General features: G+C 48.0%; 1 protein-coding gene across 1 annotated transcript in view; it reads right to left on the reverse strand.

Moving 5' to 3' along the window:
• TASP1 (taspase 1) overlaps positions 1-21,620 on the reverse strand; it is a 662,603-nt gene that overhangs the window by 434,308 nt on the left and 206,675 nt on the right. Inside the window, exon 6 of the mRNA XM_085612698.1 lies at positions 5,322-5,406. Within this exon, the coding sequence (XP_085468824.1) occupies positions 5,322-5,406 (85 nt within the window). The remainder of the gene's footprint in view (positions 1-5,321; positions 5,407-21,620) is intronic.

The raw sequence follows: 21,620 nt of genomic DNA on the forward strand, positions 1-21,620 counted from the left end.
GGTCTGGTGTTTTCTTCATTGATTTCTTGAATCAGGTTCAGGACTTCACGGGTGTCTTTCAGGCAGGCAGGGGTGGCCTGGACCAGAGGCCGTAGAAAGAAGTCACTGAATTGGCTCAAGGGTTCAAGTACTGAGCCGATACGATCGGGCGACCTGGTGGAGGGACAATGCCCTTATGAATTTTAGGTAGTAGATAAAAGTAGGGTGTCTTATGGTCATTGTTGATCAGGAATGCCGCTTCCTGGGCAGAGATCCACCCCTCTGTGGCTGCCTCATTGACCATGATCCTTATCTTGGTTAAGAGTTGTTCCGTGGGGTCTGTGTCCAGTTTCTAATAGTATTGGGTGTTACTCAGCTGCCTAAGGCACTCCTGTTCATATTCGCAGGTGTCGAGAATCACAGTTGCGCCCCCCTTGTCAGCCGGCTTGATGACAATGTTCTAGTCCTCGTTGAGGGAATCAATTGCTCGGCGCAAATTGTTTGATAAGTTGTTGAATGTGGGTTTTCTCTGCAGTTGGTTAGCCTCTTTCAAAACTGCCTTCTCAAAGGTGAGAACCTCGCTTGGTACCATACCCGCTGTCGGTGTGAATTTCGAGGGAGGTCTGAGCCCAGAGTCCCCTCGTTCAGGAGCTGGTTTGTCCGGAAATAAACTTTTCAGTTGTATTTTCCTAAACAGTAGGTGAAGTTCTTCATTCATCCGGAAGTTATCCATTTTCGGGGTGGGGACAAATCCTAACCCCATCTCTATGACGGAGGTCTCTTTTGGGGTCAGGAGTATTTTTGATAAATTGACAATTAGGGTTTTGGGTTTGTCATGCTCCTGGTGTTCGTTGGTTCTCCATGTCCTGCCAGTGGAGTTGTTTGTTCCCGCTTCTTCTTCCTCTGCCTCTGCCCCTGCCTCTGCTCTGAAAAGGAGGTGTAGGGTGATGGAAGATAGGTTGTTGGTACCCTTGGTGTGAACCCGGGTACAGGGGGTACCACATTGGCCCCTGTTGATGGAACGGAGAGTTCGGATAACCATACATAAGAGGTGGTGGGGGTGCTGGGAGAAGTCCCTGTTTTGGAGTATTCCTGCCCCAGCTTGAGTTGCTGTGGGATGATCGGTTGGAGTTGGTCGAGGTTATCGAGCCCTAATCAGAAAGGGCATCGTTGTCAGAGGGTTGGTAATCCTCCTTTATATATGGGTATACTTTTTCTTTTGAGAATCTTTTCACATCCTTCTGTAGTTTTTGAATCTTTTGTTGTAAAAGATAGTTGCGGTGGTCCGAGATCTCTGAATTGATTTCTGCCAGACGGGATTTGTATGCCGCAATGCTAATGCCGGTTTTTAGGCCATTTTCTGATATGTTTATTTTGATGAGTGCCTCAGATAGGCGTTTAGCTGTGCCTATAATCAGGACTAGCCAGTCGCAGGTGCATTTCCACGCGATCTGGCTCCATTCTCGTCTGAAGATTAAGTCATCGAGAAAGATGTGTGGTGCATTTCTCACTAGCAGACCATTAGGTGATGCGTTTGCCCTGAGGTATTCTGTCATTATCGTGCCATGAAGTGCAATTTTAACTTGTAGTTTTTTTAGAGATGCTAGGGAGTTCCAGTCTCCCAGTAGACTGGTTGAGACCATGTTCTCTTCACTATCTAATAAGGATGGTGTTTTTAAGACCTTGTTCTACTCTCTCTCTCTCGATTGTGAGCGTGAGTATCTAGCACACACACACGGATGGAACAGTAACCCCCCCCCCCTTTGGTTATAGCATTGAGTGCACATGCACCAGAAAATGGTACTGTGACTTGGGAACAAGGTGTGCAGGTGCAACACATGGTTGAGCAGAACACAAATGACAGAGAAATGGTGGTTAGGCAATGACAGAGGTGATCAAGAGGTATGGCAAGACAAAGGCTGACTGTGGAGTTCCCGAAAGAGAGGGTGCTGTGCGCCATCACAGGCTAGTGAATTAGAAAGTGTGCTTTATGACTGTCATGAACTGGTAAGGAACCATATGCAGTAAGAGTACACAGCACAGCATGAGTTTCAGCATGAATTATAGAGCTGACTGACTGATTGAAAGTATTTATAGTGCACACTACTGCCGAGTGAAAGTGCAGAGACAGTGATCAACATGTTCAGGTTTGGGAGAAGAGCCATGTTTTGATTTTCTTTCTGAACACAGATCTGCTAGGTTGGAGTCTTAAATGTGTGGGCAGTGAGTTCCATAGTTTGGAAGCTAGGAAGGAAAAACGTTTCCCTCCACACCTTGCTTTCTTTATCCTTGGAAGTTGTACCAAACCAAGGGAAGATGATCTTAGATGATCGTGAAGGTACATATCTAGCAAACAAGGGTTGCATATCCTTCGCTCCACCACCAAACAAGGCTTTATGCACAAGACAGAGTGTTTTAAAATCGATGCATCGTCTCACTGGGAGCCAGTGAAGTTGTTTTATACTGTTGGAGGTAGGATGATGTTTAGAAAGTTTAAGCAGGACTCTTACTGCCGCGTTTTGAATTGACTGGTGTTTGGAGAGTTGAGCTGCACCTGCTCCCAAATAAAGGGCATTGCAGTAGTCAATTCTAGCTAGAACCGTGGCTCCTACCACTGTTTTTCTCATAGAAAACGGGATATATGGAGGAATCTTCAACAAGCCCTTTAACATGAAAAAGCAGGCTGATGAGACTTGGTTAATCTGAGGAGCCCAAGTAAGTTCCTTGTCAAACATAAGACAGAGGTTCCTAGCCTTATTGACCGGAGTCGGACAGATGCCAGCCGCAGTAGGCCGCCATAATTGGTTCCACGCCAAAGTTTTCTGTCCAAACTCTATCACCTCAGTTTTATCTGCGCTGAGTTTCAAAAAGTTGGAACTCATCCAGGCCATCAAGGCAGAGATGCAACTGCAAAATTGAGCTGCCGTATCATTTACTGACTGTGTTACAGACACTATAAGCTGCGTGTCATCAGCGTATGACACCAATGTAAAGCCATAACTTTTTATTAATCTGGCCAAGGGGGCTACATATATATTGAAGAGTGTAGGGGACAAGGCCAAACCCTGTGGCACTCCACCAGGGAGAGTGAATTCCTCAGATTGATAGCCATCCCAAAGAATCGTCTGTTAGAGCTCAATCAGCATCACTTGCAAGACAATGAAGGAAAGCAAGGGGAAGAGAAGGACAATGCAAGAGTGATGAATGTCTGGCAGGGTTGTATATAATGCATAATGCTGTCTGTCTGCCAGCTTCAATTTGAGTCCAGGTCCCAGAGAGAAGAAGTGAGTATGAGTGGGTCCATTCACTGGGCCTAGGTAGCTTGTATTCTGTTTCAGGGACGAAATAGAATACAGTATGGGATGGACTATTCCCAGTGGAGAAGGGTCAAACCTGATTTGCATATGTTTGGGTCCAAACTGAGGTGGCATGGAGGGTCAACATGATGGATTGAGAAGCGGCCCCAAGCAATTGCCAGTAGCTGAGATTGATTCAAGCATTTCATCCATCACCTTGTTGTTGTTGCAGTTGACGTTTTAAATGCAACAGATATGCCCAGACGTGGGTCTCGTGCTCACTGTCCACTGGCATCAAGCTATACCTGGCTGAAGAGCCCATAATAAAGGTACAACCGGTCCGAGGTTGCTTGTATTCCGATTCGGGGAGGACCTGGCTTGGCAGATTAGGCTGGACTGTTTCCAATGAAGCAGGTTCAAGACTGATTAGCATATGGATGGGTCCAAACTGAGGTGGCATGGTGGGTGAAGACGATGGATTGGGATGCTGCCTAGAGTGATCGCCAGTGGCTGAGATTAATTCAAGCATTCCATCTATCACCTTGTTGTTCTTACATTCACTGCGAGGCAAACTTTTGGATATTAATAGAAAAGTCACAAGTATTGGCCAATCGGTTTGTGGATCTGTCCTAGGAAACAGTTGACACAAGTCTCTTGAAAAAAGCCAACTCAGCCATACATCCTTTTAAGGTTCGCAAACTGGGTAGTAGTAATATCTGTTACTTACAGAGAACAGATGAAGCAAAACTATTATCACTTGTTATCACTATTGCATTTTCTTCATATAGGTTGCACAATTCCTTGTGATGCTGTATAGTAATGGAGTTTTGACTCAAACATCAGACCACTTGTTTTACTGATAGAAAATGGCCAAGGAAGACTGTCTCTTTAAGAAATGGAGCTGCTTTGCCAAGTACAGCAATATACAGCAAAGGGCTGTGAAAGGTGTGGAGAACCAAGCGTGGCAGTGGTAATGGAAGTGAGTATTGCCAACAAAAAACTGATCTCTGTCAGCAGCCAAAAAGTGTTTTTAGCTCCACATCCGGACGCGTCCAACTAATAATAATAATACCAGCATTTGTAAAGCACGCAGCTACCTCAGGCGAGATGTCCAGGTGCTGGAGACCGTCGGGAAGATTAAGCGAGCTATTGCCGAGAGTCACAATGTGCTGGGCTAACCTGCTGCCGGCGCTGGGGATCGAACCGTGAGCCCCGTGTTCGGGAGTCGGCCGCCCTGGCCGCTGTATCACACCTCTTCCCATTGATTATTCAACACGTACAATAGCTCACAATGTTATTTATTTCCATGGCTTTCAAATAAATAATCACATCTATTTCAATAGGGCTAAGATTCAAATACGCTCCGCGATTTGCAATCTCCAAATGCAGCTCCATTAGCTGGACTGGAGTTTAACGCATCAGATCAAAAAGATCCGGATCTTCTCTGAAGCCTTGCTGCAGTTTGGCCCTATTAATCCTTCAGATAATGTCAGCTCGTTGGTGGTGTATATGCTGAAGGTTCCAGCATTTGACCAAGACGCTGTGGGGCAGTTGTTCCTAAGTTTGATTATGCACAAAGGGACTCCTAGCGGATCAAACACATTCATTCGGCCATTTGCAGTATGCAGACTGCTTTCTTAAACAAAGGTTAGAAATTCGAGCCAGAGCTTTTAAAACTGCATGGAAAATGTATCTTTGTATACATTTAAAAGAGATATACACATACATTCTGTACACTAATTTATAGTTTTTGTAATCTTAAATGAAAACATCAAAGTTGGTGAATTTGTAAGGATACAAATATCAATGTAAACAGCCCTAGGGAAGGTAACTACAACTGCGTACTGTTTTCATCCCCGTGCCAGCTACTCCAAGTGCACAAGCTGTTCTAAAAGCCGAGAACAAAGCACATCTTGCCCTCAGAGGCACGCGAAGGCTGATGTGTAACAAACAGCATCAGCAGTCTTTGGACAAGAATAACTTTCAAAGCTTGCACGCATTAAAACCCAAAAGAAACAGGAAAATCCAGCGTATCCAAACAATTACCAAGGAGGAATTCTGCCAGCAGAGAGCTTTCCTTTTTGCCCCTCACACAGTAACCGATTAGCAGCACAAACGGGGTTCTTGATTCCTGTGAAAAGAACAGGCAAAAAATAAGGCAAATGGAGTAAATCGATAATGTGCATTTAACTAAAAGAAAACACAACATGTGAACAAAAAGAACAATATAATCAACAGTAGCCATTTGGCCCAGCATGCATCAGAGAAGGCTTACATTGCCGCCTCTGGCTTGGAACATGAAAGAATGGCTTTGACCGTGGGAGAAGTTACACGGTGGGCCAATGAGTCTCCAGCTCCTAGGTTGAAAAAGGAAGATTCATGGGGTTTTGCATTCTTGAAATATCCAGAGACCCAATGCAAAACAAAATGCAGCTTCACAAGCCCTTCTGGAGCAAACTGACCTCACCGTCTGCAGAATGTGGTGTCCCACATTGTCCCGGCAAGGGCCAACGATGAGGTGTGTCAGACAGAACATGGTGGAAGATTATTGATAACCTACGCGTATCACCTATTGCACAAATGGAAAGAGGTGCTCATAATCCGAACTGCTAATGATTGAAGACAGGGCCAGAAACTGCTGGTTGAGAAAGCTTCCAACCAGGACAGTTGATTGCAGCCCATCCCCTTTCCGTCCACCAAGCCACCGCAGCACACACCAACAGACCCATGAAACATCAGACCCTAGCACTCCAGCACTACACATCATCCAAACCAACCGCTACTCACTAATGCCAATGGGCTGATTGATCTTTGACTGCATATAGCAGGTCTAGCTCTGGACACTGGGAAAGGGATTGAGAAAGTAGATCAGTATCTGGGCCTTAATACCACCACATGTATTGCAAAACTGCTAATGGTCATGTATTTCTTAACTTGTACCGTTACATTTTATGACTGAATTGCTATGTCGTTTTCATACCAGCCTACAGATCACTACAATTCTAACTTGCCAGCTATGTTGCATGCACTTCTAAGCACAGCAGCCACTTTCTTGAGTGTTGTGAAAATGTACATTTCCTGCACCGTGCAGGAAGCATAGCCTAATTTTGAAGGCTGGCAGAAGGAAGCAAGTATTTTAGAAAATAGAGGAGTCTGAGCCCGTCTGTGCCTTTAGTATCAGTTCTTCAAGGTGTTCCCACATTATTTCTTCCAAGAAGATCCTGTACCTGCTCATTGGCTAGTATCAGTTAGTTGCATTCAATGTCATGCGTTGCTGCTTAAGTTCATTTGTATTGAAAAAACCTACATAAAAATGACCAACTGTAAGGAAGTGGTTTATTAGTTGGAGTGTATTGGTGTCCACCATAAAGTCACTATCCTTTTAAGTCCATTCAAATGATTCAATAATTTAAACCAGAGTCCAACCCTGGTCATTCATGCAGAGAACAGATAGGCTTCACTTAATGAAAATGTTTAAAGCAGTTTCAATTCTGTGAAGACTTAAACCAGCTTTCCCTTGATTGAAGGAAGATAGGCTTGGAGCTCCAGCAAGTTGATGTGGAGTCCGTGTCCTCTGATCTCCACCTCTCCAAGATGGCAGCCCTATCCCAGGAGTTACACATCTATCACCACTGTGTGGTCTGGTTTAGGAAGGGGAAGGGACCTGCCTATGACCCAATCGCGGTTGGTTAGCCACCACTGCAGGTCCCGTGGAGTTCCCTCCGAGATATGGACCATGTCGGAGAGATTACTCTGCTGCTGCGCCCACTGCAGAGCCCGCATATGTCATCTGGCATGTGCCACTAGCAAGACACAGGAGGCTATGAGGCCCAGCAGTCTCAGAGTCACTCTCACCGAAATCCAGGAAAGAGGCTGAAAAATCGGTATCATAGCCTGAATATCCTGGACTAACGGATTGGGAGGATAGGCCTGAAACTGCACTGCGTCCAGTACTGCTTCGATGAAAAGGAGCGTCTGAGAGGGAGTCAGGTATGACTTTAGCACGTTGATAGTGAACCACAGCAAATGCAGGAGGTTCGCTGTAGTCTGGAGGTGGGAGACGACAGCCTAGGGTGAGCCTGCCTTCAACAGCCAGTCGTCGAGACGGGGGAAGACTGCCACCCCTGATCAGCGCAGTTGAGCTGCGACCACTGCCACTGCTTGGAAAACACCTGAGTGGCGCTGGTAAGGCCAAAGAGGAGCACGGTGAACTGAAAGTGCTAGTGACCTACCATAAACCGCAGATAGTGCCGATTATCAGGCAGGATGGGAATGTGAAAATAGGCATCCTGTAAATCCACGCTCCCATCCAGTCTCCTTTGTTCAATGCAGACAAGACCTGAACCAGAGTGAGCATCTTGAACATTTAATTTTTGAGGAAATAGTTGAAGATGCACAGATCTAGAATAGGACAAAAACCATGGTCCATTTTCAGGACCAGAAAGTAGCGGGGATAACAGCCACATCCTACTTCTGGTGCTGGAACCCTCTCTATGGTTCCCTTGGCAAAGAGAGTTATTCCTGAAGCAAAGCCAGGCGATCCTCCATCAGCCGGTCGTAAGATGGAGGCATGGAGGGAGGGGTAGTGTTGAAGGGGAAGAAGTAGCCCCTTTGAACTATCTGGATAACCCACCTATCCACAGTGATGTTCTGCCAGTGGTGGAGGTGATGGCTGATCAATGCAGCAACTGGCCGCCCATGATCTGGAAGGGGTGCACTAGGAAGGTTTGGCAGCTGAGGCTGCGGGGGGAGGGGGTTCAGACCCAACCTCTGGCCACCAGACCCATGTGGTCAGAACGAGCCGCGCCAACGGCCGCACAGAGGCTGTTGAACTTGCGGGGCCTTGTGGCTGGGGTTTGGGTGGCACAGCTGAAAGCCCTTTCCGTAGCCGTGAATTGGGCAAAAGGCAGATGGGGGAAGTGTGGCCACTGAGAGGTCTAAGGACTTGGCCATAGGCCGTAGGTCCTTAAAGCACTCCAGCACCATGTCGGTCTTGTCTCCGAAGAGAAAGGTGGCATCAAATGGCATGTCCATGAGAGTGACCTGGACATTCCCTGAAAATCCAGAAGTTCTCAACCACTGTCGATGAAATGGCTCTGCCCAACGAGTCAGTCGGGTTGAGACCACAACGAATGGCGAACTTTGCCGCGCATCTCCCATTTGATAGTGCTTGAGAAAGGATGGCCCAGGCGTCCTTCAGGACCTGTGGCAGCACTTACGCAACTCTTTCCCAGTGGGAGTAATGGGCCAGTAGGCTTGAAGTGTTAACCGAACGCAAGGGTAGCGGAAGAAAAAAAGTTCTTACCCCAACTGACCAGCCTTTTGGATTCCCTGTCCGGGGGTGCGGAAAGGAATGCACTGTGGGAGGTAGAGGTTTGAACTATCAAACTCTCAGAGGTAGGGTGGTTGTTGAGGAATTTGGGTCGCCTAGTGCAGGGGGATGGTGATGGGTGATTGTCCTACTCACAGGAGCCCCTGTGCTGGGCTTGGACCAGGTACCCAGTAGGACATCAGTTAAGGCCTCGTTGAAGGGCAGCAAGGGTTCCGAGGAGAAGACACCTGGCTGTAGGATCTCTGTCAAGATATTAATCTTGACTGACTCGGAAGGGAGCTGAAGGTCTAGGACCTCAGCTGCCCTTCGCATCACCATAGTGTATGATGCTTCTCCTCTGTGGTCACAGAAGGGGAAGAAAGCAGGCCAGAATCCTTAGAAGTATCTAGTCTGCTGGCCTCACCTAATTCTTCATACCAGTTCATGTTGTGATAAGGCTGGCCTAGTAATGGGTCCAGCGACCCCTCCCATCATTTTCAATTCCTAGCACTTCAGAATAAGGCTAAGGAACCGACCTAGGACCTAAGGGTTCTGTCGCCGCCGGAATCCAACTCGTCGGAGATGAGAATGGGGCTGGCGCAGGCAGGAAGCGCCGGCGGTGTTGGGAGTCTCAGTGTCGGGGCAAGTGCAAGGGAAAGTTGCAATGGCACAACCAGTGTCGGTCGGGATCCATCGCCAGATCCATGAGAGGTGAGAGGTCATCAGCGCCTGAGCCACTGGCATGGAATCCGATGGATCCCCCTCTGAGCCTCCGAGGTCTGAAGGGGCGCCGGTAAGGTCAGGCCGCACAAATATGAGGAACAGGACATCATAAAATTCTTTGAGCTGGGCGATGGTTGCTCTGGCTCCTGGGAAAGCGGGGAAGCACAGAGCCAACACAAGCAGAGGTTCAGAGGAACGAGGCCTAGAACACAGAGACTCCTCTGAGGCGTCGGCCCATGAACAGGGCTACGTCGAAGCAGGCTTCACCTTCTAATGTTTTTTGTGCTTTTTACTTGACCGACTTGATTATTCAGAGAGGGAAGATGAACACTTAGAACTCCCGGAGCATTACCCGGACCTTGCTCTCTACTGGGACTGTGAACGAGAACTCAGGGAAGAATGACTTGGTACCGGGTGCTAGGTCATAAGCAGCTTCAGGGACCACTCCCTTAGAGTTTTCGGAGCCATGGTACGGCACCAAAGACAAATCAGGTGTGAGTCTGTCACCGATATGGCACGGAGAAATACGCCGCATGGGTTGAACCCAGAAGTCTTCTTGGACATGAGGAATAACCTACACACCAAAAAAGGGGTTGACAAAATGGCAAAGAAAGCCTGTTAAAAAGTGACAGAGGGTAGCTCTCTTCATGGATCTGCGCTGGCTGGCATGGAAAAAAAAGAACTGACATCAGAGTGCCGAGGTGGTGTCTATATAGGTGACACAGATGTCACACTGGCGCAGACGGCGCAGATTATGTCACACTGTGATGACCAATGCCACCTACAGGGGTATTGCTGACATAAAAATCTTCTGGATCCAGTCTGTCGCCTGGGAAATTCAAAGGTAAGAAATCTGTGGCTAGATGTCTCTATCAGATCACTCTTTCAATAATCGTGAGGCTTCACACCTGAGCCTGTGTCTTTTTACACCTAGAAAGGGATCCAACACTACCAGTGGAGTTTAAGAAGGCACCAAAAATAGCGTTGAATGTAGTGTAGGATCAGAATATATTTGAGTCGACTGCCACCATCTACAGCACTGGAGTCGACGTTGGTAGAAGCCTTAGCGCCATATTTATTGGAGGTGGTGGGCTAAGTGGCACGCCAAAGTGGGAAGTGCGAGGAAGAACATGTATAGCGCCAAAGGTGGTGGTGGTTGGGGGTAGCATGCCAAAACGTCCAGTTATTTATCCCATAGAGCCAGACGGATCACCAGAGGGGACAGGCAATCTCCTAAATATAGCCATAATAGCTTGCATAAAGCTAGGTGAATCCACTCCTGGTGCCAGGTACGGCAGAGGTTAAATAAATGTTGTCTGCTTCAGAACCACCAGCATCAGTAATGGGGAAATCTCCAACAAATTTGGTTCCAAGGTTGCCGGAGCCAGAGGAGACTTGCTTGTTTTTTTACCAACAAGGAGAAGTTGAACAGTTTTCTACTTCAAAGTTTTTTTTCTCTATTTATAACACTTAGTGGATAGCGAAGACCTTCAAGGAGATCTTGATCTCTGTCTCGATCTCGCTAGATGACGACTCCGACGAACGTCCTCAGAACTAGCCATAAAAAGCTTGGCTCCGCATTCCTTGAATGCTTTCGGATGCATCTGATGACGAAGAGCACACAACGACATGTCAATTCTAAAGCCATGACACTACAGACAGTCATCCTGTGGATACGTAATGGACAGATGTCCACTACAAAGCGGACACCTTTTTTAGGAGGGAACATCCCTGTTTGCACCAAAATTGAAAATTTTCATATGTGTGAGAAATCTCATGGAGAAAGCAAATCTCCAGGCTGCATCGATATGCATTAAAAAAAATGAAATACTATTATGACAATGGTCATTCCTAACTTCCTGGTTCCCAAATGTTTACTGTTATTGATGATTTACGAAATATTTAGTAAGGTTTTATTAAACTACATGTGTTACAAAGTTTTTATTACCACATTTTTCAAGTGAAAAATATGAAAATAAGTAGTCAGTGCTATATTATGTTTTCTTTAAGAAAAAACACCCAAAACAAACATAACTCTTTGTCTACCTTTTAACATTATACATCCAAAAAAAATGCAATAATAAAAATAAGTACATAAAGGCCTTGCATTTTATGTGATTGTATCACATAAAAGGCAACTATACACCATCCCTTAGGTGGCACTGCAATCCCAACTGTAGGGAAAACGATCCAGCCAGGGAAATGCTTTTGAAAAATAAGGTAAGTGCTCCTGAGGTCATGGTTTTAATGACCCAGGAGACTTAGGTTTTTTTTTGTAACTGTTGTTTGTGGGGGGCTGCAGGACTCCTTAGTGCCCCCCAACATAAAAAAAGAAATTGGGGTGATGTCCCAGCCCCTTTTAGAGACATTACCAAAAACCAAACATATGTAAATAGTCCTCCCAGGGCATTATGAGTCACTCCTTGAAGGAGCAATAAATAATAAATGAGAGGCTGTAGATGCTCTTTTATTATTCACTTTTAGGTTTGTATTTTTTTCTGGGAGTCCCTGTCCCAACCCAGCAGAAGCAGTTTATTTTGCTCTTGCGGAGTGGGAAGAATCAAAGCTTTCCCTGTCCAAGAGTGCATCACTGAGCCATCCCAAGAGGATGGGACCCCGGGGCCATTGTATTGTCCAGGAAAGGGGGACAACTGAGGCAACTGGGCCCCCTCCTCTTTATTTGAAAGAAGGCCCTGGGAGATGGGTTTTCCAGGGCCTCTCCTTGCCTCCGTCTCGTTTAAGTTATCTGCCCTGGGAGATGGGGTTCCTGGGGTCTCCAAGATCACTTCCCATACAATATACCCAGCACCTCTCCCCTCACCCTGCTGTATCTTGGGGTGGGGGGGACTAAATGCATGATTGCGGTAACATTTAAAAAAAAGGGGGGGGGTTTGGCCCCCCCCGCACAGCCAGCAGGCCTAGAGGTATCGCTACCCTGCCCTTATGTCTTCTTTTTCTTTTTATAGCTTTTTCCGAACTCTGGACTTAGTCTCGAGTTCTAAGATGGCTGCCACTATTCCGAGTTGATGTGGTGGCAGCCAAATAGATCTCAGCAGGAGATCTGTCGGATCAACGGAGGATCCGCGTCCCTAGATATACAACGTTTGTGAGTGGCTATAGAGGTTAATAAGTGCGTGCGTGAGAGGCTGTATCTTGGGGGAAGAAGTCCACTTTAGCCCCGAGTGCCTCATCAGCCAAGGGGACTTTATTCCCCAACCAGTAGCGGGCCAGGAGGTGCGTTTGCAGAGGGCAAGCCTCCGGCAATTTGCTGGCTTTTTAAAATTTTATTTTAATTTTTGCAAATTTTAGGAAGGGGGCGCCGCATGGCCCCATATCCCTGGACTTTTTTCGTCCCCTGGTACCTCATACCCCAGGGCACGGCCTTTCTTTTTTTAAATTATTCTTTTATTTAAAGGAAGGGGGGCCAAGTGACCCCCCTCTCGTGCCATTTTCGGCCCTAGGGAGCCCATCCCCAGCGGCCTGTCCCCTTTTCTTACCCAATATCAAAATAAAAAATAAAGGGAGGGAGGCTTCTGGCACCCCACCCGGGCTGATTTTGATCCAGGGGATACCATCCCCTGGCCTGGGGTGTAAGTGCCACGGTCCCACGCAGGGCACCCACATTTAAAACGTTAGGGAACTCGGGGGGAGCCTGAAGGCTCCCATGGTCCCTGCCAGCACTCAGTCTCCTGCAGGAGCCGGCATTGCTTTGAGACCCAGGGAGCTGCCAACATGCAGCTCCCTGGATCTCAAAGCAATGTTGGTTTCCCTTCTCGCTTCACAGCGGGCAGGGAAACAGATATGCTCTGCTTTCAGCAAACGAGAGCATTGTCTGCTCAAGCTTGCTGAAAGCAGAACACTTGTTTGCATAGCAAACTGCAATGTCCCGGGGGTGGGCACACCAGGGCATTGCAGGAGCCAGCCCTGGGGTTGGCTGCACCCAAGGCCATCTAGGGCTCTACGAGGGGGGCCGCGCGGCATAGCTCCTTCGTAAATTAAGCCCCAGGGAGGTGGTGATCACCGGGGGTCTGCAACAGACTCCCTTAATTACTGTATTTTTGCCCCAGGGAGCCCGGGTCTGTGTGGGGAGACCGGAGCCCCCCATGCATTATTTAACTTAGCCCCAGGAAAGCAGCGGGCCCCATGTGGCATATATATATATACATATTCACAGAAAAAAACATAGGTTTCAGGTGTGTTATAGTTAGCTGGCCTTTTCACTCGTACAAAACCATAGAAATTCCTCCGTTATAGTTAGTTCTGCTAACTATAACTCGCGCGCCCGCAATGCACTGCTGATGTCACATATTGCATCATTCATGACATGGTCAGTGACATCACTGATGACATCATCCACGTGACAATCTGATACACCTCATCATACACTAGTATAACCTTTCATCACTCACTGTAAAATACAGAGTACCATATTTGAAACCATTGACACACCAATACCAGTTACTACATACCCACTCACTGATTCCTAAGTCTACACACACATCTACCCATTCAACAACAGAATCATTTATACATGCAGTCACTAATAATAGAACAGTATCAAATGCACTTATACACATATATAGACATTGACACATTAGCAGTCATCTTAGTCGGTTATGCAGTCATCCTACTCACTCATGAAAAAAAATTAATCACACTTACATTTACTCACATACACAATTATCCAACAACCTCTCATTTATTCAAACACATAGTAACTCATAGTTAATATGTTAAAAAAATCACCATTACAATTATACACTCATTCATATAGTTACTCTCACAATCACTGACTCTTACACATACTTACTTATATACACCAACTCTCACTTACAATGCCTTTTATTTTTTTACTTTGTTGAAGATGTACAACTAAAACATATATTCGCTCACCAACACACAAATAAATACACTCAGTCACCCAAACAACTGTTTCCACATGCCCTCTTAAACCTATACACCTAGTCAATCAACCATTCACACATCTATGCATAGAGTTACACACACCCCATCCAACCACACACAAACACAGTGTCCCATACAAATACTCACCCAACTAATCAATAACTAATATACACACTCATGTAGTTAGTGATCAACTGATGTAGCATGTTATACAACAACAGAGACAGTGCTGCACACATTCACATAGTTTAGTTACTAATCCATGTATTAAGTGAGACACATTTAATTACTCACTTAAACAGACAGTCAGACAGCTAATAAATCCTCCATCCAGACAGTTACATATCCACTCAATCTTCAATACAGATTGGTATATATATAAAACATATTTAAATTTCAAACTAAACCACATTCACTGGATGATGTCATCAGCGATGTCATTTGAGATGTCATAAGTGATGTCATCAGTGATGTCACTGACCATGTCATGAATGATGCAATATGTGACATCATCAGCAGTGCATTGCGGGTGCGCAAGTTATAGTTAGCAGAACTAATTATAACGAAGAATTTCTATGGTTTTGTACGAGTGAAATGGCCAGCTAACTATAACACCCCTGAAACCTATGGTTGTTTCTGTGAATTTCTAAAGTTTTTTAAATGCTAATTTCTAACTAGAACGTCTCTGAAACCTATGGTTATTTCAGTGAATTTCAAAGCTTTTTTAAATGTTAATTTCTAACTATAACGTCTCTGAAACCTATGTTTTTTTTCAGTGAATTTCAAAGGTTTTTTAAATGCTAATTTTTAAGTGTGATAGTAGTTATACCTATTTTTTTGTAAAACATTCAAACTGAAATATTGATTAATTTTCTTGTTTTCATTTTAATATATTTATATTATTTTATTTAAAAAAAATGTTCCAATTTTTTTCGGAGTCACGCACTCAAAGTGTACACGTCACGGTGGGTGCGCGCATTCTAGCTGCCATTTTAGAAAAGTCGTGAACGATCCGGGTACGGTGTGCGACGGCTGCGTGTTTTTCAGTTCCATCATATGCGCGATTGGTATACGACCAGTCCGCGACTCCTGCTCCCACGCATTTGCGACACATGCGCATTACGGTACGAGATGCTTGCGCGGTTGCGGGTCCCGCGTGACGTCTAAGATATTCATAAAAATAATATATTTGTACTTATAATAAACAAATAAACTCGCGAAGTCGGGTGCGTGCATCGTGAGTGCAGAGAACCAGGTCAGCAGAGCTGCTGTAGAGCCAGAGAACCAGGTCAGCAGAGCTGCTCTAGAGCCTAAGAAGCAGGTCAGCAGAGCTGCCGTAGAACCAGAGACCCAGGTCAGCAGAGCTGCTCTAGAGCCAGAGACCCAGGTCACCAGAGCTGCTCTAGAGGCCGAGACCCAGGTCAGCAGAGCTGCTGTAGAGCCAGAGAAACTAGGTCAGCAGAGCTGCTTTAGAGGGAGAGAACCAGGTCAGCAGTACTGCTTTAGAGCCAGAGAACCAGGTCAGCAGAGCTGCTCTGGAGCCAGAGAACCAGGTCAGCAGAGCTGCTTTAGAGCCATAGAACCAGGTCAGCAGAACTGCTTTAGAGCCATAGAACCGGGTCAGCAGAGCTGCTTTAGAGCCAGAGAACCAGGTCAGCAGAGCTGCTCTAGAGCCAGAGAAACCAGGTCAGCAGAGCTGCTTTAGAGAGAGAACCAGGTCAGCAGAGCTGCTTTAGAGCCAGAGAACCAGGTCAGCAGAGCTGCTCTAGCTGACACTGACGGACTGACACTGACTGACTGACACTGACACTGACCGACACTGATTGACTGACACTGACTGACACTGACTGACTGACACTGACTGACTGACACCAACCGACACTGATTGACTGACACTGACTGACTGACACTGACTGACTACTCTCTACTACTCACTCTCTACTACTCTCTCTCTACTACTCTCTCTCTACTACTCTCTACTACTCACTCTCTACTACTCACTCGCTACTACTCACTCTCTACTACTCTCTACTACTCACTCTCTACTACTCTCTACTATTCACTCTCTACTACTCTCTCTACTACTCTCTACCGCTCACTCTCTACTGCTCACTCTCTACTACTCACTCGCAACTACTCTCTACTACTCACTCTACTACTCTCTCTCTACTACTACTCTCTACTATTCACTCTCTACTACTCTCTACTACTCACTCTTCACTACTGTCTACTACATGCTCTCTACTACTCTCTACTACTCACTCTCTACTACTCTACTACTCTCTACTACTCTCTCTACTCACTCTCTACTATTCTCTACTACTCACTCTACTACTCTCTCCTACTCTCTACCACTCACTCTCTACTACTCACTCTCTACTACTCTACTACTCACTCTCTACTACTCTCTCTCTACTACTCACTACTACTCACTCTGTACTACTCACTCTCTAGTACTCACTCTCTAGTGCTCTCTACTGCTCACTCTCCACTACTCACTCTCAACTACTCTCTACTACTCACTTTACTACTCACTCTCTACTACTCTACTACTCTCTCTTACTCTCTCTACTTCTCAACCTCTACTACTCTCTCTACTACTCACTCTCTACTACTCTCTACTACACACTCTCTACTACACACCCTCTACTACTCGCTCTCAACTACTCTCTACTACTCACTCTACTACTCACTCTCTACTACTCTCTCTTACTGTCTCTACTACTCACTTTCAACTACTCTTTACTACTCACTCTCTACTACACACTCTCTACTACTTGCTCTCTACTACTCTCTAGTACTCACTCTACTACTCACTCTCTACTACTCTCTACTACTCACTCTCTACTACTCTCTACTACCCACTCTCCACTACTCTACTCCTCTCCACTACTCTACTCCTCTCCACTACTCTACTCCTCTCCACTACTCTACTCCTCTCTACTACTCTACTACTCTCTACTACTCACTCTCTACTACTCACTCTACTACTCAGTCTCTACTACTCTCTAATACTCTCTCTCTGCTACTCACTCTCTACTACTCTCTACTACTCACTCTCTAATGCTCACTCTCTACTACTCACTCTACTACTCTCTCTCTGCTACTCTCTCTACTACTCTCTATTACTCAATCTCTACTCTCTATTACTCGCTCTCTACTCTCTACCTCTCTACCTCTACACGCACACATATGCACATATATATGCATATGCATTTATATGTATGTGTATATATATATATACATATATAAACATATATATATATAATCTGCATATCTATATAAATATAAATGCATGCATACATACATATACATATATGCATACATATGCATGTTATGTACATGAAAGTTTGAAAAACACTAATACAAGCAAAGCTAAAAAGCCACCTAATTACAAACAGAATTGCTTTAACTTAAACGAGGGCGAGGCCTATTGCATTTTCAATGCTTGTTTACTTTGGTTCCATCAAGAAGACATTCAGATGAGTCACACATTTGCCATACATTCTGAATGGTAGCACTCTAGTTGCTCATTAGATCACTGTAGTAAAGCTACTGCTCACTAGGGTAGTCTGCTGCTGGTATTGAAAGTGCATGTCAGAATTTTTTAATGAAATAGAAGATGATTTGAGAAGTCACTCAAAATGTGCCCTAATTTTTCTTTCTGCAGCACTAATCATACTTTCTATGGCAAAATGAAACCCATCATTTTGTTCCTTTTTAAATTAAATGTTTTAACAGTTACCACTTTATTCCAATCAAGATGGCTTCAGGTGTGCCATACGCTTATCATAAGTAGGACTGTTAGCGCTCTAGTTGTTCTTTGGAACACTCTGGGAAGCTGCAGTAGAACACAAAGGAATCAACTGGCAGTCTCTGCCCTTGTTGGATGTACATGTTTTACTGAGAATGTCAGACTTCATTCTCACATGACTGTGAAAGATAATGTGAATTTACAGAAAATATGCTCACAGTTTAGCTTATCGATCACCTTCCAAACCTCTGTGGGAAAAGCATGAGAAAATAGTTTTCTCTCAAACATGATTCATGATATCTCAGCAGAAGGCTTTTTCACATGGTAAAATCACCTTAGAACATACCACAATTCCTAAAATGAGTATGGTACCATCAACAAATGATTTATAATGTAACTAAAGTCTTAAAACCTTCTATTAACTGCAATGCTTATTAATGAGCTGCTATCATGTATATCGGTCCCAAGATGGCTGCCAACACTTGGATGAAGTGCTGACAGCCAATCAGATCTCACGATGAGATGTGTGGTTAGTCTCCGCCCAGATATATATGTGATTTTACTTGTGATTTTCTCAGGAACTACTGAACGGATTTACATCATTTAAGCAAAAGGCACGACTCTGAACCAAGGTCTACCTTTCTGCTAAATTTGGTGTCATTCCGTTCAGCAGTTCGGGCTGTAGCTGCGGCTAAAGGTCCTATGGGAAATTGCATGGGGAAAACACGTTTTGGGACCCCCCTTTTTTCTCAGCCCCCGGTACACGAATCATCCCGAGACTTTCAGGATAGGAGCGGACCGGAGCTGGCCAAAAGTTTTGAAAATTTCACGCCAGTAGGTAATGTATATATATATATATATTCACTGAAAAAACCATAGGTTTCACACACGTTATAGTTACGAATTAGCATTTAAAAAACCTTGCAAATTCACTTAAAAAACCATAGGTTTCACACATGTTATAGTTAGCTGGACATTTCACTCGTAAAAAACCAATGAAATTCCCCCGTTATAGTTAGTGCAGGCAACTATAACTCACGCGACCGCAATCCTCTGCTGATGACGTCAGATATTACATCACTGTATTTAGACACTTATTTACCCATGTCTTCTTCCATTAATCTTTAGCTATACATATATTACAAATATTTATTTTTCAGAAAGACACATTTGTCACCGTCGTGAGACAGGTTAGTTTTACCCTACTGATGATGTGTTGTTGCAATAGTAATCCTGCTCAGTACGAGAGGAACCGCAGGTTCAGACATTTGGTGTATGTGCTTGGCTGAGGAGCCAATGGGGCGAAGCTACCATCTGTGGGATTATGACTGAACGCCTCCAAGTCAGAATCCCCCCTAAACCGTAATGATACCGCAGTGCCGTGGAGCCTCGGTTGGCCTGGGATAGCCGGCCTCTCTCGGGGGGCCGGTGCGTAGAGCCGCTCGCTTGGGGACCGGAACGCGGATGGAAGGGGGCCGCCTCCATCGCCCTTAGTGCACCGCATGTTCGTGGGGCACCCGGTGCTAAATCATTCGTAGACTACCTGATTCTGGGTCAGGGTTTCGTAAGTAGCAGAGCAGCTACCTCGCTGCGATCTATTGAAAGTCATCCTCTGAGCCAAGCTTTTGTCTCTCTCCGTGCGTGGGCGCCCGCGGACGCCCTCTTCCACCACACCCAGGGGTGGGTCCCTCTGCCGCCGGGCCGGCGGGAAGGGACGCGGAAGGGGGTAACGCGGGCCTGCGGGAGGCTGCCTCCACCACGTGCCTTCCGGCACGGGGGCTTTCCCGTCCCTGCCCCACCGGGGTGCGGGGATGGGGGCCACAGTCCCTCGCTGCTCGGCAGGGTGACCAGATGGCCTGGCCTCCCCTTCCCGCCGCTCCCGCGCAGGGAGCAGCACCGGGGAAGGAGCCCTCCCGAGCGGCTGCCTCGGAGTGCCTGGCCACCCTCGCCGGACTGCAAGGGCGAGTGGGCACGGCACCCTCCCAGGCCACCTGGGGGGCTGGGTGGTCCCTGGCCATCTGGTCGCCTGGCTGCACGACCAGATGGCCCTGCGGGCCGGGCGACCAGATGGCCCTGCGGGCCGGGCGACCAGATGGCCCTGCGGGCCGGGTGACCAGATGGCCGGCCTGCCGGCCGGCCGGGTTAACTCCAACTTTTGTCCTTCCCCAGAGTTCTGTAAGCCCCCACTGCGTGGGGGCTTAATAGTCGATAAAAATGGGCTCCCCGGGCAGGCCATCGGGGAGAGGACGTGGCCTGGGCTTAACCCTCCTTGGTTCCAGCCGAGGGTCCGGGTGCTGGGGACAGGGGGTCCACCGGGGGCCCGGGGAGGCTGTCCCCGGCCTGGCTGGGGTCCGGAAGCTGGGCCCGGGCCCGGGCCCGGTGCTGGAGCTCCGTCCCCGGGTGCGGCTCCGTCCCGGGGTGCGGGAGCCCCCTGTCCCGCAAGCCAGCCGAGGGTCCATGTGCTGGGGACGGGTGTCCACCGGGGCCCGGGGAGGCTCTCCCCGGCCTGGCTAGGTTTCGGAAGCTGGGCCCGGTGCTGGAGCTCCGTCCCAGGGTGCGGCTCCGTCCCGGGGTGCGGGAGCCCCCTGTCCCGCAAGCCAGCTGAGGGTCCGTGCGCTGGGGACGGGTGTCCACCGGGGCCCGGGGAGGCTCTCCCCGGCCTGGCTAGGGTCCGGAATCTGGGCCCGGTGCTGGAGCTCCGTCCCAGGGTGCGGCTCCGTCCCAGAGTGCGGGAGCCCCCCGGTCCTGCAAGCCAGCCGAAGGTACGGGCCCTGGGGAAGGGGGTCCACCGGGGCCCGGGGAGGCTCTTCCCGGCCTGGCTAGGGTTCGGAAGCTGGGCCCGGTGCTGGAGCTCCGTCCCAGGGTGCGGCTCCGTCCCGGGGTGCGGGAGCCCCCTGTCCCGCAAGCCAGCTGAGGGTCCAGCCGCTGGGGAAGGGTGTCCACCGGGGCCCGGGGAGGCTCTCCCCGGCCTGGCTAGGGGTCTGAAGCTGGGACCGGGCCCGGGGATCGTGCTCCGTCCGGCAGGGCCCGGGGTGCGGGAGCCCCCCGTCCTGCAAGCCAGCAGAGGGTCCGGGCGCTGGAGACAGGGGTCCACCGGGGCCCAGGGAGGCTCTCCCCGGCCTGGCTGCTTTCAGAAGCATGGACAGGGCCCGTGGGGAGGCTCTCCCCAGCCTGGCTAGGGTTCTGAACCTGGGCCCGGACCCGAGGCTTGTGCTCCGTCCCAGTGTCCCAGGGTGCGGGAGCCCCCCGTCCTGCAAGCCAGCCGAGGGTCCAGCCGCTGGGGAAGGGTGTCCACCGCGGCCCGGGAGGCTCTCCCCAGCCTGGCTAGGGTTCGGAAGCTGAGCCCGGACCCGGGGCTTGTGCCCCATCCCAGTGTCCCAGGGTGCGGGAGCTCCCGTCCTGTAAGCCAGCCGAGGGTCCGTGCGCTGGGGAAGGGTGTCCACAGTGGCCAGGGGAGGCTCTCCCCGGCCTGGCTAGGGTTCGGAAGCTGGGCCCGGACCCGGGGCTTGTGCTCCTTCCCAGTGTCCCAGGGTGCGGGAGCCCCCCAGTCCTGCAAGCCAGCCGAGGGTCCGTGCGCTGGGGAAAGGGTGCCCTCCGGGGCCCGGGGAGGCTCTCCCCGGCCTGGCTAGGGGTCTGAAGCTGGGACCGGGCC

This window comes from Triturus cristatus, chromosome 6 (genome assembly GCF_964204655.1).
Source record: "Triturus cristatus chromosome 6, aTriCri1.1, whole genome shotgun sequence".
Taxonomy (NCBI): Eukaryota; Metazoa; Chordata; class Amphibia; order Caudata; family Salamandridae; genus Triturus; species Triturus cristatus.